An 18,219-nucleotide genomic window follows, 5' to 3' on the forward strand; every position below is an offset into this window, starting at 1 on the left:
AGATAAACTTTGATTGGCACCTCATCCACCATCTTAAATACTTATTGCCTCTACCAATGGCACACTGCAGCTGCATTATTTGGCATCTAAACAAAAATCACCAACAGCCCCTCCTAAACCAGTGATTTCTACAACCAAGGAGGGCTAAAGCAAAAGGCCCACAGGAACGATAGTACTTACGTATTCCCGATCAGGTCAAACAACGACTTGGTAACATTTCATTTTTGGCTCATTGTTTCTGGATATAGATCCTGGAACTTCCTATACACTTCACCAGTACCTCAGAACCTCAGGAAGGCTCTTCTCAAGGGCAATTAGTGATGGCAGATACATTGCTGGCCTTATTCAGAAAAAAAATGAATACATTTCAGATGCATTCAAAAACCCTCACAACTCTGAGAATCAACAAAGCTGGGAGGTAGGCTTCGTCAACTATGGAAGACTTTCAAGGACATTTCAACAGTGGGAGTCCCTCATTGTCCCTTTGAGAACCCTGCCATTACTCAAATCTCATTGCTGGAGCCTTCGATATTTAGGACTCCACATTCTGGCATGGGGTAACCACAGATAACAAATGCAAGATTTTAGTTCATGCCTATTAAAAATAACTTTTAGGAAGATCAACATATAACATGTCTTCATATTTTGTCCATTAATTTAACTGTGCATTAACCTATTAATGCCTGTATTCAAATTACACATGGGAGAATAACATGTACATAGGCTCGCACTTGTTTATCATTGAAAGATGTTCCTTATCACCTTGGAACAATAATTTTCATTTGTACAAAAGTGCCCTCTTCAGGGTGAAATTGGAAGTACATTTGATTGGTGCTATAGTAAACACTAATAATATATATATAATATATTATTATATTATCAGATGGGTCAAAAAGCCTTCCAGGCACATGTTCAGGAAGCAGGGAGTGAGCACTTTTGACAAAGCTAAAGCAAAGGTTCAAGCATGTTTTTGGATAACAACATATTTATTAGTGCATCATATACCTGTACAACCAAATAAACAGTCATTATAAGTTTAGAAGTTCATAAGTGATAGGAACAGAATAGGTTTAGAAGTTCATAAGTGATAGGAGCAGAATTAAGCCGTTCGGTCCATTAAGTCTACTTCGCCATTTAATCATGGCTGATCTATCTTTCCCTCTTAACCCCAGGAGATCATAGTTGCTGATGTAAGTGCTGTGTAGTGTTGAAGGGCCTGAAAGCGGAGGTAAGGGTGTATTGAAGTTGGAGAATTCACCGTTCATATTGTTGGTTGTAAAATGCCCAAGCAGAATGTGAGGTGCTGTTTCTCCAGTTAACCCATGTCACCTCTCCTCCAGAAGCAGGGTCATTGAGCTGTAATATACATACCTTGGTGATTTTGATAATTTTTGGAAAGATTGTTCCAGAGCCCATGACCGGTGGCATTGCTGAGACTATAAAAGATGACATGTGGTCTCATCTAATTCTCCTCCTCACATTCCACTTCACACTCGTTCCTCAATCTTTTCCAGAATACAAGGATCAGAAGCTATAGTAAACCCGCCTCACATCCCCAGTCCATTTCCCTTTTATCCCCCTTTTTCCCCTCCCTTTATGCCCTTCCATCCACATCATCCTTCTTTCCTCTCCTTATTTGACACCATTTTGTCTCACAAGCTATAGGAGTAGAATTAGGCCACTCGGCCCATCAAGTGCACTCCACCATTCAAGCATGGATGATCTCTGCCTCCTAATCCCATTTTCCTGCCATCTCCCCATAACCCTTGACACCCGTTCTAATCAAGAATTTTTAGCTCTGAACTTTGTCATTTACTCCACCCATCTGCTAATCAATCCCCACTCTCCTGTATCCACCTATCACTTGCCAGGTCTGCCACACCTCTTTTTTCCTCACTTTTCTCCCCCTACTCCTAACAGTCCGAGGTTCCCAACCCCGAAACCTCGTCTATCCATGTTCTCCAGAGATGTGGCCTGACCCGTAGAGTTACTCTGTCTCCTATCTTGCCTCAACAAATTTTCCTTTGACTCCACCCATTTCCTCCAAACACAAGGCGTAGCTATGGGCACGCGCATGGGCCCCAGCTATGCCTGCCTCTTTGTAGGGTACGTCGAACAATCCTTGTTCGAGGCGTACCTTGGCCCTATCCCCGAACTCTACCTCCACTACATTGACGACTGCATTGGTGCCACCTCCTGCATCCATGCAGAACTCACTGACTTCATCCATTTCACCACTAACTTCCATCCGGCACTCAAATTCACCTGGACCATTTCCGACATCTTCCTACCGTTTCTAGACCTCACTATCTCCATCGCAGGTAACAGACTACTGACCGACATCCACTATAAACCCACTGACTCCCATGGCTATCTGGACTCACTTCTTCCCACCCTGCTTCCTGTAAGGACTACATCCACTACTCCCAATTCCTCCGTCTACGCCGCAGGATGAGGTGTTCCAAACCAGGGCATCGGAGATGTCCTCATTCTTTAGGGAACGGGGGTTCCCCTCTTCGACTATAGATGAGGCTCTCACCAGGGTCTCCTCTATATCCCGTAGCTCCGCTCTCACTCCCCATCCCCCCACTCGTAACAAGGACAGAGTCCCACTTGTCCTCACCTTCCACCCTACCAGCCGTCACATACGACAGATAATCCTCCAACATTTTTGCCACCTCCAACGGGATCTCACCACTGGCCACATCTTCCCATCTCCTCCCCTTTCGGCTTACTGCAGAGACCGCTCCCTCCGTAACTCCCTGGTCAATTCATCCCTTCCCACCCAAACCACCCTCTCCCCTGGTACTTTTGCTTGCAACTGCAGGAAATGCTACACTTGTCGCTTTACCTCCCCCCTCGAATCCATCCAATTGGGAGCAGTCTTTCCAGGTGAGGCAGAGGTTCACCTGCACCTCCTCCAACCTCATCTATTGCATCCGCTGTTATAGGTGGCAACTGCTCTATATCGCTTCGCCCAACACCTCCGCTCAGTTCGCATTAACCAACCTGATCTCCCGGTGGCTCAGCACTTCAACTCCCCCTCCCATTCTGAATCCGACCTTTCTGTCCTGGGCCTCCTCCATGGCCAGAGTGAGTCCCACCGCAAATTGGAGGAGCAGCACCTCATATTTTGCTTGGGTAGTTTACATCCCAGCGGTATGAACATTGACTTCTCCAATTTCAGGTAGTCCTTGCTTTCTCCCTCCATACCCTCCCCTTCCCAGCACTCCCACAGCCTACTGTCTCCGCATCTTCCTTTCTTCTTCCCGCCCCCTCCCCCCCACATCAGTCTGAAGAAGGGTCTCGACCCGAAATGTCACCTATTCCTTCGCTCCATAGATGCTGCCTCACCCGCTGAGTTTCTCCAGCAATGTTTTCTACTGTTGCGTTACTCTAGCACTTTGTGTCTTTCCTCCAGCACTTAGTATTTTGTGCAACATTCCAGCATCTACAATTTCTTGTGTCTACAGGTCAACTAATTATCATTCATCCAATATGTTAGCTTCAATCTACCAGGAAACATGTTGCCGGTGAAGTTCAGTGGTAAGAGCGAGAAAAATCTTAAGAGCAATGCAAACTGACTTATTTGTCCCCACAATGTGCAATGGTCTACGGCGGGTCCTTTGGTTAGACTATCAGTTTCTTGTCATTAAGAATGTACATTGATTTCTGAGAACAGTGATTTTATATTTATTATTAAAAAAAAATTAATTTTATTTATTAGAAGTAGTGTACATTACAGTAATATAAGCCAAAAATAACATAATACATTTCCTGTACCACTTCATATTTTAAACTTTAAAAAGAAGAAAAGCAAAGAGAGTTAAATAGGATAGTCAGTGTGTGAAAGAGTGATCAAAAAAGACCTTTAGAAACGAAAAATTCGAAAAAAAGAGTTAAGAAACAAGCCATAGAAAAAGAAAAAGCGAGAAAGAAAACAGAAGATATATTAAAAGTAAAAAAAGAGATAAAAGGGATATACCAACTTCGTATTTTTACCAGGTCCTGAAACCATTTATTTTCAGAATTCTGTTGCACCTTATACTTGTAGTAAGTCGATAAATGGAGACCAAATCTTTTGGAAATGGTCTGGTTTGCCTGCTAGAAGGAATCTCATATCTTCCAGGTGTAGCATTTCAGACATATTTGAAATCCACATATTTATTGTTGGTGTTGGGGATTTTTAAAAAATTTTTTGCAATACTTTAACAAGGTAGTACCATTCCACTTGATCGAATGCTTTTTCTGCGTCCAATGAAATAATTGATAAGTCTTGTTCTTCAGTTTTATATGAATGCATTAAACAGATGTCTCAGATTATTGCATGAGTATCTCTTGGGTATAAACCCCGTTTGATCCGCATTTATTAATTTACTAACATATCTACTTAGTCTTCTAGCTAATGTTTTTGCTAGTATTTTTTGATCTGTATTTAACAATGCAATGGCTCTATATGAACCAGGTTCTTCTATATCTTTATCTTTTTTAAGTATAAGTGTAATCATTGATTCCGCTAATGTTTCTGGTAATATTTGTTCTTTAAAAACATATGTGTACATTTTGTGTAAACGTGGTGTAATTATCTCATAAAAACTTTTATAAAATTCATTACTGAATCCGTCTGGTCCTGATGTTTTTCCATTCTTTAATGAGTTTATTGTTTCTTCTATTTCCTTAATTGAAATTTGTGCTCCTAGTTCCTCTTGTTCACTCAAGTTAAGTTTCGGGAGATTACATTTATCCAGGAACTCTGTAACTTTAGTATTGTCTGCTAACGTTTTAGATGTATATAAATTCTGATAAAATTGAGCTAATCTTTTATTAATATCATTAGGTAGTGTTAACAATTCACCTTTATCTAATTTAATCTTTAAAATCGTGTGTTCTTTTTCCCATTTTTTCAATTGGCGTGCCAAAAGTTTGTGCAGTTTATCCCCAAATTCAAAATTTTCCTGTTTTGTAATTTGAAATAATCTTATAACTTTTGCTGATAATATTTTATTTTATTTAAATTTCAATATTGTTATTTTATTGTGTTTATCTATAGTTGGGTCTTTAGCGTTATCTAGATCCAATTGTCTAATTTGTTCTTCTAACTGCCTTTGTTCATTCTTTTTCTTTTTCTTTTGAAATGCTTGATATGAAATTATAGATCCTCTAATAATTGCTTTGAAAGATTCCCATAGTAACGCGGGTGAAATATCTGGGGTGTCACTGGTCTCGAAAAAAAGTTCCATCTGTTGTTTTAAATATATACCCCCTTGTGGATCATTTAAAATTTGAGGATTAAACCTCCAAAACAGTGATATTTGAGAAGCATTTGTACATTCACTCTTAATTGACAAGGCTTAATGTTGCTGCCTGCATGTTTCTTGGAAACATCATATGAACACAACAAAATAGGAGCTGGGGTAGGCCTCTCAAGCCTACCTTGCCATTCAATATGATCATGATCATAGATCTACATTGGCCTCCATTCCCCTTCCATGCCAGTTCCCCGCAATCCTCAATTCCATAAACTTTCAAATATTTATCTATCCATTGTACTTGAGTATGATTTGATTGTATACAGTATCTGATCTGATCCAAATTAATCAGATATGTAGTATATCTGATCCATTTGGAAAGCATGCAAAGGTTACAAGGGAAATTGATGAGGGTAAAGTGGTGGATGTTGTCTATATGGACTTCAGTAAGGCCTTTGACAAGGTTCCACATGGAAGGTTGGTTAAGAAGGTTCAATTGTTGGGTGTTAATAGTGGAGTAGAAAGATAGATTCAACAGTGGCTGAATGGGAGATACCAGAGAGTAATGGTGGATAACTGTTTGTCAGGTTGGAGGCCGGTGACTAGTGGGGTGCCTCAGGGATCTGTGTTGGGTCCACTGTTGTTTGTTATATACATCAATGGTCTGGATGATGGTGTGGTAAATTGGATTAGTAAGTATGCAGATTATACTAAGATAGGTGGTGTTGTGGATAATGAAGTAGATTGTCAAAGTCTGCAGAGAGATTTGGGCCATTTGGAAGAGTGGGCTGAAAGATGGCAGATGGAGTTTAATGCTGATAAGTGTGAGGTGCTACATCTTGGTAGGACAAATCAAAATAGGACGTACATGGTAAATGGTAGCAAATTGAGGAATGCAGTAGAACATAGGGACCTAGGAATAACTGTGCATAGTTCCCTGAAGGTGGAATCTCGTGTAGATAGGGTGGTAAAGAAAGCTTTTGGTGTGCTGGCCTTTATAAATCAGAGCATTGAGTATAGAAATTGGGATGTAATGTTAAAATTGTACAGGGCATTGGTGAGGCCAGTTCTGGAATATGATGTACAATTCTGGTCGCCAAATTATAGGAAAGATGTCAACAAAATAGAGAGAGTACAGAGGAGATTTACTAGAATGTTGCCTGGGTTTCAGCACCTAAGTTACAGAGAAAGGTTGAACAAGATAGTCTTTATTCTTTGTAGCGCAGAAGGTTAAGGGGGGACTTGATAGAGGTCTTTAAAATTATGAGAGGGATAGACAGAGTTGACATGGATAAGCTTTTTCCATTGAAAGTAGGGAAGATTCAAACAAGAGGACATGATATGAGAATTTAGGGACAACATGAGGGAGAACTTCTTTACTCAGAGAGTGGTAGCTGTGTGGAATGAGCTTCCAGTGAAAGTGGTGGAGGCAGGTTTGATTTTATCATTTAAAAATAAATTGGATAGGTATATGGACGGGAAAGGAATGGAGGGTTATGGTCTGAGTGCAGGTAGATGGGACTAGATGAGAGTAAGTGTTCGGCACGGACTAGAAGGGCCGAGATGGCCTGTTTCCGTGCTGTAATTGTTATATGGTTATAAAGCAAAACCTTTCACTGTACCTCGGTACACATTGCAATAATAAACCTAAACCTAATCCACTTTCAATATATCCAATGATCTGGCCTCCATCATTCTCTAGGGAAAATAATTCCAGAGATTAATTACCATCCAAGAGAAAAGATTTCCAGGCAGTTAAGTTTTTTTTGGAAGACTCCTTAGTTTTTAACAGTCAAATGGATGGAATCCAAATTGTTTTGGGGAGTTCATTGGGGAGGAGTAATTGAAGGAAATTGAGTTCATTTCCTTTTGGGGAGGAGTAATTGAAGGAAATCCCAGCATTGATTCTCTCCAGGCCAAACAAACGAATTGCTGCATTGGGTTGTTTCCTGATTGTCACCAGCCAGTTTCTACTTTTCACCAGTGTAGGTTAGACAGCGGGTGGCACCAGTTCTGGAATGACACAAAATGCTGGAGTAACTCAGCGGGTCAGGCAGCATCCCTGGAGAACGTGAATAGCTGATGTTTTGGGTCAGGACCTTTCTTTAGACTGACTCAAAACGTCACCTATTCATGTTCTCTGGGAATGTTGCCTGACCAGCTGAGTTACTCCAGCAATTTTTATTTCCTTGGTAAACCAGCATCTGCAATTCCTTGTTTCTACATTTTGCCACTCTTGTGTGTTGCCAATTAACCCATTCTAATGACTCAATTGAAGAAATACTGATAACAATTTAATTTTAAATACTAAATCCCTGAGTTTCTCTGGCTTCCTGAAACCCATCAGTGAAATAACAAAAGAAGCCAATCGAATCAATTCCATTAAATGATGACAATAAATTTTCAGTACTCAGAACAATATTCTTGCCTGCAGGTGGGTAACGGTTAAATACAATCATTTTGCTAAAAGCTAATTTCTAAAATTTATTGGTTTCCGTATTACACTTTGGTGGTTATGTTCTGCACATTGAGCGAGTTGGCTTGATCAAGTCAGGAAAGATGTTACTACTGCAGCATTAAATTAGGTCAAATTTGCAGGAGAGTCTTACAGAGGTTCAGATAAAGTGCACAGATAAAGTGAACAGCCACAGTCTTTTTTTCTGGGGTATAGGAATTTAAAACTAGAGAGCATAGATTTAAGGTGAGAGGGGAAAGATTTAAAAGTGACCCGAAACGCTACTTTTCCATACAGCGGGTGGTACATATATAAACTGAACTGCCAGAGGAAGTGGTTGAGGCAGTACAATTGTGACATTTAAAAGAAAGGAAAGATTTGGAGGGACATGGACACAGGCAAGTGAGACTTGTTTGATAAAGCAACTAGGTCACCATGGACGAGTGGGCCTTTCTGTGCTGTGTAACTCTAAGATTAAAATGGAGTTAGTGTGGAATTATAGTTTACAGTGTAATTTCATGTAGATACATGGAACAGCAGATGCTGGTTTACCAAAAAAGACACAAGGTGCTGCAATAACACAGTAGGTCAGGTAGTTTCACTGCTGTTTCCAGTAAACACGGCCTACATGTTTCATGTTAATGACATTTCACCAGAATTGATCATTTAAATGAGACATCATGATCGGAAACAGAAAAGGACAGCGTAGTGGCACGGCTGGTAGAGCTGCTGCCTCGCAGGGCCAGAGACCCGGGTTCGATCGTGACCTTGGCCACTATCTGTGTGGAGTTTGCACAATGGTCAGTGTGGACTCGGTGTGTTGAAGGGCCTTTTTCAATGCTGTATGTCTAAGCTATATAAGGACTTTTGTCATCCTTATCCAGTGTGGCTTTCATGTACTTAACAGTATTCCTGATGCATTTCGTTGTCTCTGTACTGTACACTGACAATGACAATTAAAATTGAATCTGAATCTGATCTGATGTAACTCCAGATCCAAGATATGATTGAGTCTTAATTGACTCCACATTTCAAGAGTAATTAAGGATGGACAAGAAATGCTGGCATCGTCACTGTTGCCCACTTCTCTTGAACAAAAACATTCATGTCAGGCACTAGAATATGTGGAAGGACACATGTGCTAGAGTAACTCGGCAGGTCAGGCACGATTTCGGGAGTACATGGACAGATGACGTTTTGGGTCGAGACCTTTCTTCAGAAACGTCACCTACCCATGTTCTCCAGAGATGCTACCCGACTGGTGAGTCATTCCAGCACTTTGTGTCCTATTGTGTATTAACCAGCATTTGCAGTTATTTGTTTCTAATAGAAGACATGGGCAGCTGAGAAAGGGAAAATTTAAACTTTGAGAAAAGCAGAAAATACAGTAGGCTTTAGTGATTTTACCATCGTATTTTATTTCCATGCTGTATCTCGAAAACTAAAACCAATTTTAATAGATTTAAAAATAAAACTAATTTCCCTCATGCCATTGGGAAGCAGGTATGGAAGCCTGAAAATTGTAATGTCTAGCTTCAGAAGCAGCTTCTACCCAACGACGATCAGGCTATTAAACTTGACAACCTCCAACTAAGCTCTGCACGACATAGACTTGGGGGCATTGTTTTTGTCTTTGCACTATTATTGCCTGATTTTTATTTACTGAACTACTTTTTGTTCAAAATACAACAAAGTGCAAGAATAACTCAGTAGGTCAGGTCGCATCTCCGGAGAACACTGTGGCATTTTGGGCGGCATGGGGGCAGCGGTAAAGTTGCTGCTTTACAGCACCAGACCCAGTTTCGATCCTGACTACGGGTGCTGTCTGTACGGAGTTCGTACGTTTTCTGCGTGGGTTTTCCCTGGGTGCTCCGGTTTGCATCCACTCCAAAGATATACTGTACATGTTTGTAGGTTAATTTGGCTTTGGTAAAAATTGTAAATATCCCCTAGTGTGTAGGATAGCTTTAAGTGTACGGGAATCGCTGGTCGGTGCTGACTCGGTGGGCCGAAGAGCCTGTTTCCGCGCTGCATCTCTAAAGTTTAAAGTGCCATTTTGGGTCTAGACCTCATTTGAAGAAAGGTCCCGACCTGAAACATCACCTAACCATGTCATCCAGAGATCCTGCCTCACCTGCTGAGTGATGCCATCACTTAGTGCCCTTCTGTGTATTAATCAGCATCTGCAGTTCCTTGTTTCTACATTTTTATTGTTCATCCACACAACGCCAGAGACCCAGGTTTAATCCTGACCTCGGGTGCTATCTGTGCAGGGTTTGTACGTTCTCCCTGTAATCACGTGGCTTTCCTCCGGGTGCTCGAGATCTCCAATACTCCAAAGATGTGCAGTTTTGTAGTTTAATTGGCTTTTGTAAATTGCCCCAAGAGTGTAGGATTAGAATAGGGTTAACATAAACCCAATGTACTTTAGTCTGAAAAAGGGTCTCGACCTGAAACGTCACCCATTCCTTCTCTCCAGAGATGCTGCCGTCCCGCTGAGTTACTCCAGCATTTTGTGTCTATCTATAGATAATCATTGGTTAGCATAGACTTGGTGAGCTGAAGGGCCTGTTTCGATACTGTGTCTCTGTTTACTTCAAATTCTCTATGTTTACATAATATGTTGTGCTGCGGCAAGTATCAATTTCAGGAATACTGAAGAAGGGTTCCGACCCGAACCATCATCTATCCCTTTTCTCCAGAGATGCTGCCTGAGCCGTTGAGTCACTCTAGCACTTTGTGCATAAACCAGCATCCTTGTTTCTAAGAATTTAATTCTTCTGTTTCGGCACAGACAATAAAACACTCATGACAGTAGTCATGGAGTCGTACAGCAAGGAAACTCGCCCCTCAGCCCGACTTGCGCACGCCGGCCTAGATACCCCACCCACCACTTATTGCCTCATAAGTCCATAGGTTCTATGAGCAGAATTAGGCCATTTGGCCCATCAAGTGTACTCCGCCATTCATTCATGGCTGAACTACCTTTCCCTCTCAACCCCATTTTCCTGCCTTCTCCCCACAACCCCTGACCCCCAAAGAATCTATCAATCTCCACCTTAAAAATATCCATTGACGGCCTTCACAGCCACCCCAGGGCCTGATAGTCTGCATCCCAGAGTACTCAAGGAGATGGCCCTGGAAATTGTGGATGCATTGGTGATCATTTATCAACGTTCTCTCGACTCTGGATCAGTTCCGGTAGACTGGAAGGTAGCTAATGTAACCCCACTTTTTAAGAAAAGAGGGAGAGAAAAAACGGGGAATTATAGGCCAGTTAGTCTTACATCGGTAGTGCGGAAGATGCTTGAGTCGACTGTTAAAGATATTATAGCAGTGCATTTGGAAAGCAGTGACAGGATTGGTCAAAGTCAACATGGATTTATGAAGGGGAAATCATGCTTGACTAATCTTCTGAAATTTTTTGAGGATGTAACAAGTAGAATAGATAAGGGAGAGGCAGTGGATGTGGTGTATCTGGATTTTCAAAAAGCCTTTGACAAGGTCCCACACAAGAGATTAGTGTGCAAAATTAGAGCACATGGTATTGGGGATAGGGTAATGACATGGATAGAGAACTGGTTGGCAGACAGGAAGCAAAGTGTAAGAATTAATGGGTCCTTTTCAGAATGGCAGGCAGTGACTAGTGGTGCGCTGGGACCCGTTATTTACAATATATATTAACGATTTAGATGAAGGAATTAAATGTGACATCTCCGGGTTTACGGGTGGCACAAAGCTGGGTGGCAGTGTGAGCTGCGATGAGGATGCTTTGAGGCTGCAGGGTGACTTGGATAGGTTGGGTGAGTGGTCAGATGCATGGCAGATGCAGTATAATGTGCCCCACTAGTCACTGCCTGCCATTCTGAAAAGGACCCATTAATTCTTACACTTTGCTTTCTGTCTGCCAACCAGTTCTCTATCCATGTCATTACCCTATCCCCAATAATGTGGATAAATGTGAGGTCATCCACTTTGGTAGCAAGAACAAAAAAGGCAGATTATTATCCGAATGGTGTCATATTAGGAAAAGGGTAGGTGCAACGAGACCTGGGTGTGCTTGTACATCAGTCACTGAAAGTAAGCATTCAGGTACACCAGGTAGTGAAGAAAGCTAATGGCATGTTAACCTACACTGCGAGAGGATTTGAATTTAAGAACAAGGAGGTCCTACTGCAGTTGTACAGGGCCCTGGTGAGACCGCACCTGGATTATTGTGTGCAATTTTGGTTTCCTAATTTGAGGAAGGACATTATTGCTATTGAGGGAGTGCAATGTAGGTTCACCAGGTTAATTCCCGGGGTGGTGGGACTGACGAAAGAATGGATCGACTGTGCTAGTATTCACTGGAATTTAGAAGGATGAGAGGGTATCTTATAGAAACATATAAAATTCTTTAAGGATTGGGTAGGCTAGATGCAGGAAATTTTTTCCCGATGTTGCGGGAGTCCAGAACCAGGGATCATAGTTTAAGAATAATGGGTAAGCCATTCTGGACTGAGATGAGGAAAAACCTTTTCACTCAGAGAGTTGTGAATCTGTGGAATTCTCTGCCAGAGAAGGCAGTGGAGGTCAATTCACTGGATGATTTCAAGGGAGTGTTTGCCGGGCTGGCGAGTCGCTCACTGCAGCTCTGGCCATGGAGCAGACTCAGTGTAAGAGTCCCGGGCCATCGGAAGCGTTGCACTGTTGCCGTGTGAGTCTCTGTGCCGAATTCGCCCTGGTGACCGCATGGACCAGGTTGCGGCTCGGTGCATCCGGAGGACAACCAGTGGCTGCTGGAAGTAGGTACCAAGCACTGGGTAGAAGCAGTGGAAGTTAGTGGCCTTCAAATGGGGGTGGTTGGAGAAAGCATCCTGCTTGCCTGCTAGATTTTCACTTACTGTAACTGCAGGAAAAATGTTCCCGATGTTGGGGAGTTCAGAACCAGGGGTCACAGTTTAAGAATAAGGGAGTTATGTGAGAGAGTTGTGAATCTGTGGAATTCTCTGCCACAGAAGGCAGTGGAGGCCAATTCACTGGATGTTTTCAAGAGTTATTTAGGTCTTGGGGCTAGCGAAATCAAAGGATATGGGGAAAAAACAGGAAAGAGGTACTGATTTTAGATGAACAGCAATGAATATATTGAATGGCAGTGTTGGCTTGAAGGGCCGAATGGCCTATTCTTGCACCTATTTTCTATGTTTCTATGCTTGAGGATATGGCAATAAAACTCGACCACTTGATTTTGAAGCATTCATGCATGGTGGAGGTATAATGTAGTCATAGTGATACAGTGAGAAAACAGGCCCTTCGGCCCAACTTGCCTACACCCGCCAACATGTCCCAGCTACACTACCTGCTTTTGGTCCATATCCCTCCAAACCTGTCCTATCCATGTATCAGTCTAACTGTTTCTTAAATGTTGGTATAGTCCCTACCTCAACTACCTCCTCTGGCAGCTTGTTCCATATACACACCACCCTTTGTGTGGAAAAAGTTACCCCTTAAAAAGTTACCTCTTAAAATACTTCAAACAAAAAACATAAAAATCATACTTCTACAATGCACTAAACATGATTTTAAAACATCAAATTACAAAAATTCCCTAACGTGGGAAGGGGGCACCCTCCCTCCCTCCACTCAGTCGCTCCACTCCCTCGCCGGGTACACCCAAGGCCAGTGATCAGTGATCGCTTAGCCCCCCACGTTCAAAAACGCTCCACAGCCCCTGGTCAACTTCAGACGGAGAGCACTGCCAGATGTGAGCGGGGAACTGAGGCCAGTTGTCTGTGATGTCTGGATCCTAATGCTCAGCGCTTTGTGTTTCGGAGTTGGCTAATGTTATTGATTTGTAATTACCCTGATTTGTAATTAGTTGACAAAACCTTAATTTATTAATCTGGAATATCCAGGGGGATAGGATAAGTGTAATATTAAAATGACCTGCAATGTGTCACGCTGTCTGTCACAACATACAGCCCCGATAACCCATATTTCCTCCAGGTAATATTGGGAAGGTAGCATTATTGTCATTTGCCACTCAACTATTATGTTTGTTTACCTCACTGACTATTTCTAACCCCCCCCCCCCCCCCCCGCCCCCCTAATTCCTTTGACATGTTGAATAGAAATGTCCCCAATCTCGTTGTTTTATTAATTGAACATGTAGATGAACATCCTTAAGGAGTGTAATCAGATTAAGATGCGATGTTTAAGAGCTTGTTCAAAGAAAGGGCATATTTTAAAGAAGTGACAGAGATACCTGCAGGGGAATGTGTGAGGAGGTTATTATTTGTCTTTAGTTTTATCTTAAACCAGGACATCTGAAGATTAAAATGTTTAATATAGTAATTGTGCTGATACTGCTTCCGACCAACCACGTAATGAATATCATCCATTCCAGAGGTTTTATTTTTCTGACGCCATTTAAACTTCACTTGGATTTCAATCATTTCTATGTAAAAGTAATTGGGACTGGGGAGCATTGGAACAAAAATTTGCCCTCAGTACATATTAACTGCAATATAATAATGTTGGTAGGTGCAATCAAAACAAAGATCTTTTTATCATTGTTGTGTTATGAAAATATTATGTACTCTCAAGATCACATTAAATAGAATATTATTGCTTAAATATATATTGTTATTGGACTTTGCATTTCGGAGAAGTCCTAGCTGAGAGGAAGACAGCAAAATACTGAAAATATTGGGGGATAAATTACTTCAGGACAGTTTGTTAGGAAAATGAAGGAAATGGTAACAGAATACTTATGCAGCTGAGTATAATTTTATGGATAAGAAATTGTGTTCAGCCAATTAATGACTTCTTTGACAAAGTAACTAGCATGTTAGATAACAAGGAAGCCAATGGATGTAGCAAATTTTGTTGTACAAAATTTTGTTATACAAAATCTGGTCCGTGAAGTGCCCCATAAAAGATTACTGCATTAGATAAGCATCTGTGGACTTGAACGTAATAGGCAAAGTCCAGGGGGTCAGATATGGGGCTTTATTTGTGGGCCAGATATATTGTCGGTGCAGAGCGGCTCGGAGCAAGGCCAAGTGTGCATCCAGAGTCAAGGACTGGAATAGTACTAGGTGTGCAGTCAAAGCTGGGACAATGGGAGTGTTCAGCACCGGGAACCTAAGCAGGAAAGCAGTTACGATCAGTGTAGAATAGGGGGCCAGGTGTAAGGCTGGACTCGGGGTCAGGAATGAGAGAAGGGTCAAGAGTAGTACCAGGTGTGCAGTGAGACCCAGGTTGGTCAACATGGGCCATGTGCTTAATTATAATCTAATTTCCATACATGAATATACTAAGTTCATTCATGTGTTGCACCTGTTGATCAGAGCCTGGCTCTACTGTGGAATGTAATTGTGAATGTAGCCTAACCTCATTCATAGCTAATCCAATTTAAAGCATAAATATTGCATTCAAGTGTAAGTTAAAAGACTCGCTACAGTATGCACCAGATTGCACAATTTCAAGCTGAAAAATGCCAAAGCTTGGTACCAATGGGAGGGAGGAGGAGGGGACACACCCCCTTCCTCGGTGGCTTGCTCCCTCGGGCTTGGTCTTTCGCAATTTCTCAATGCCAACTCTCACCCAATGTTGGCAGCCCTGCTATCACAACTTTAAGAAACATTTACACAGGTCCATGGATAGGCCAGGTTTGGAGGGATATGGGCCAAATGCAGGGGGAGGGGGCGAGTGTAGGTGGGACATATTGGCCGGTGTGGGCAAGTTGGGACGAAGGGCTTGTTTCCACACTGTATGACTCTATGACCCACACCATCCACCGCCTATCGTTTCGTTCTGGCACCGCGAGCAAGATTTTTCTTCTCTCTGTTCTCCCTTCCCCTCTCTCACCGTTATTTGTGGGTTTTTTTAAAAGCAGGCGCCATTCGGTCACGTGGATGAAGAGCGGCGGCGGCGGCGGCATTGTGGGTGGGTGAATGGCGACGGCGGCGACGGCTGGGCTTTGGCTGCAGCGCGGCGAGTGAAGCGGGAGCCGGAGCCGGTGCTGAGGGGCGGCTGATGGCGGCCGCGGCGCTCGCGACCCAACGACAACGCGGACGCGGGGGAGGAGGGCGGAGGCGCGGCGCGAGCCGCCTGCAACCGCCGAGGGCGCCGCGCGCGTCCAGGGGGAGCCGGGCTCGCGCCTTCCCGGGGCCCCGCTAGGCGGCGGCGAGAGAGGGAGAGACTCGCTTCCACAGCCTCTATCTGTTCTTCTCCACTGCCTCTCTATCTATATTCTCCACTGCCCCTCTCTGTATATTCTCCACTGCCTCTCTATCTGTTTTTCTCCACTGCCTCTCTCTGTTTTTCTCCACAGCCTCTCTATCTGTTTTTCTCCACTGCCTCTCTGTATATTCTCCACTGCCTCTCTGTATATTCTCCACAGCCTCTCTATCTATATTCTCCACTGCCTCTCTATCTGTTTTTCTCCACAGCCTCTCTATCTGTTTTTCTCCACTGCCTCTCTGTATATTCTCCACTGCCTCTCTGTATATTCTCCACAGCCTCTCTCTGTATATTCTCCACAGCCTCTCTCTGTATATTCTCCACAGCCTCTCTCTGTATATTCTCCACAGCCTCTCTATCTGTTTTTTTCTCCACTGCCTCTCTATCTGTTTTTTCTCCACTGCCTTTCTCTCTATACCTGTTTTACTCCACTGTACCTGTTTTCACCACTGCCTGTCTCCATACCTGTTTTCACCACTGCCTGTCTATACCTGTTTTTTTCTCAACTGCCTTTTATACCTGTTTTTTTCCTCAACTGCCTCTATATATCTTTTTTCTCCACTGACTCACTGTTCCCCCACCCCCACCACTGCCTCTCCATATATATATACCTGTATTTCTTCAACCTCTATCTCCACTGCCTCTCTATACCTGTTTTTCCACCACTTTTTCTCTCCACTGCTCCCTCTCTCTCTATCTTCATTTTAGCAACCACGCTCCCCCTCCCGCTCCCTCGAACACCAGGGAGAGAGAGAGAGAGGATGAGACAAGAAGGGTCTCGACCAGAGACATCACCTATCCCTTTTCTTCAGAGATGCTGCCTGACCCGCTGAGTTACTCCAGCATTTCGCGTCTTGTCTTCAAGCAAGAAGACGTGGCAGGATTCTTCATCCAGGCCACGCAGCCGCCCTGACACACACGAGAGACAGCCAGAGATCGTTAAGGGAAAACAACAAAAATCTCTCTTGCTCGGCCTTCGGGAACATCTCGCCCCACAATCAAAAATCGTCTTTTCTCGGCCTTCGGAAACGTCTCATCCCCCAACAAAATTCTCCCTTTTTCGGCCTTCGGGAACATCACGTTTCCCCCCCCCCCAACAAAAAAAAAATCTCTCTTGCTCGGCCTCATTCCCCGTTTTCTCGCTCTCTCCTCTCAAACCCTCCCTCCTCTTTTAGTAAGAGCAACAAACGCTGCTGCAACGCTCGGGAATCACTTCCAGTCTCACTCACTCCACCCCAGATCTGCAGAAACATTCAGTGATGTAAAATTTCGCTCCTCCCCCAACCCCCCCTCCCCCCTCAAAAAAAAGGTAACGCATCTTTCCAAATCGTATCGGATTTTTTTCCTTGTATCATTTGGAGATTTATTTCGAAAGGAGACTTTTTTTTTTTTTTTGCAAAGCGTGGATTAAAAAAAGACAATTCTTCCCGTTTCAATTATGTGGAACGCTGGCGTCGTGTCCTGGCTGTTTTTTACCAAAGTGTTGAAGAAGTTGAGCAAAGGTCACTTGGCGCTGAGCCGGAGCTTGCAGAGACCCTGCCCCGACTCGCTGCTGCTGAGCCAGGCGGAAGCAGTGGACGTGGAGCGAGTGCAGGTGAAGTCGGAATTGAACCTGCAGCACCAAGGCATGGAGAGCGAGCTGCCCATCATGGGGGACCCAAAGGCCACTTACTGCCTCAACAACTGCTGCTTGAAGAGCTTTCTTCTGATCTGCGCCCTGACCATCGTCTGCTTCACATCCCTGGCGTTGGTGCGGCGCTACCTGAAGGATCTGCTGCTGTGGGTGGAGAGTTTGGACAGCTTGGCCGGGGCATTGCTCTTCGTCGTGGGTTTCATCGCCGTCTCCTTCCCCTGCAGCTGGGGTTATATCGTGCTGAACGTGGCTGCCGGCTACCTCTACGGATTCGTGCTGGGGTTGGGGCTGGTGGTGACCGGCGTATTGATTGGGACGTTCATCGCTCACCTGGTTTGCAAGCGGCTGCTGTCGGCGTGGGTCTCCGCCAAAGTCCGAGCCAACGAGCAACTGAGCGCCGTGGTCAAAGTGGTGGAAGGAGGCAGCGGATTGAAGGTGGTGGCTTTGGCCAGACTCACACCCATTCCCTTCGGGCTGCAGAATGCAGTGTTCTCGGTTAGTATGCGTGTAGGAATAGTAAGAGATTTACTTGGATGTGGGTCAACTCCAAGCGATAACAACCCTGGGAAAATTCACCACAAGCTTACTCTTTTTGTAGCTCGTCGCCGAGAAGTAATATAGCTTAACCTGAAACGTGTGCCATGTCCCTCCCAGCT

At 43.6% G+C, this 18,219-nt stretch overlaps 1 protein-coding gene and 1 long non-coding RNA gene across 3 annotated transcripts in view; one reads left to right on the top strand and one right to left on the bottom strand.

Moving 5' to 3' along the window:
• Positions 1 to 15,963: 15,963 nt before the first annotated feature.
• LOC116972446 lies at positions 15,964 to 16,637 on the bottom strand. Its single transcript, XR_004411804.1, has 2 exons — positions 16,582 to 16,637; positions 15,964 to 16,379 (listed from the first exon to the last, which is right to left on the bottom strand). It is a non-coding gene; the product is annotated as an uncharacterized LOC116972446 (long non-coding RNA).
• tmem64 (transmembrane protein 64) overlaps positions 16,378 to 18,219 on the top strand; it is a 65,483-nt gene continuing 63,641 nt past the window's right edge. For both annotated transcript variants that reach the window (XM_033020159.1, XM_033020160.1), the window contains exon 1: positions 16,378 to 18,058. In XM_033020159.1, coding sequence (XP_032876050.1) covers positions 17,369 to 18,058 — 690 coding nt within the window. In that variant the 5' untranslated portion in view covers positions 16,378 to 17,368. The remainder of the gene's footprint in view (positions 18,059 to 18,219) is intronic.

The sequence above is a fragment of the Amblyraja radiata genome, chromosome 4 (genome assembly GCF_010909765.2).
Source record: "Amblyraja radiata isolate CabotCenter1 chromosome 4, sAmbRad1.1.pri, whole genome shotgun sequence".
NCBI lineage: Eukaryota > Metazoa > Chordata > Chondrichthyes > Rajiformes > Rajidae > Amblyraja > Amblyraja radiata.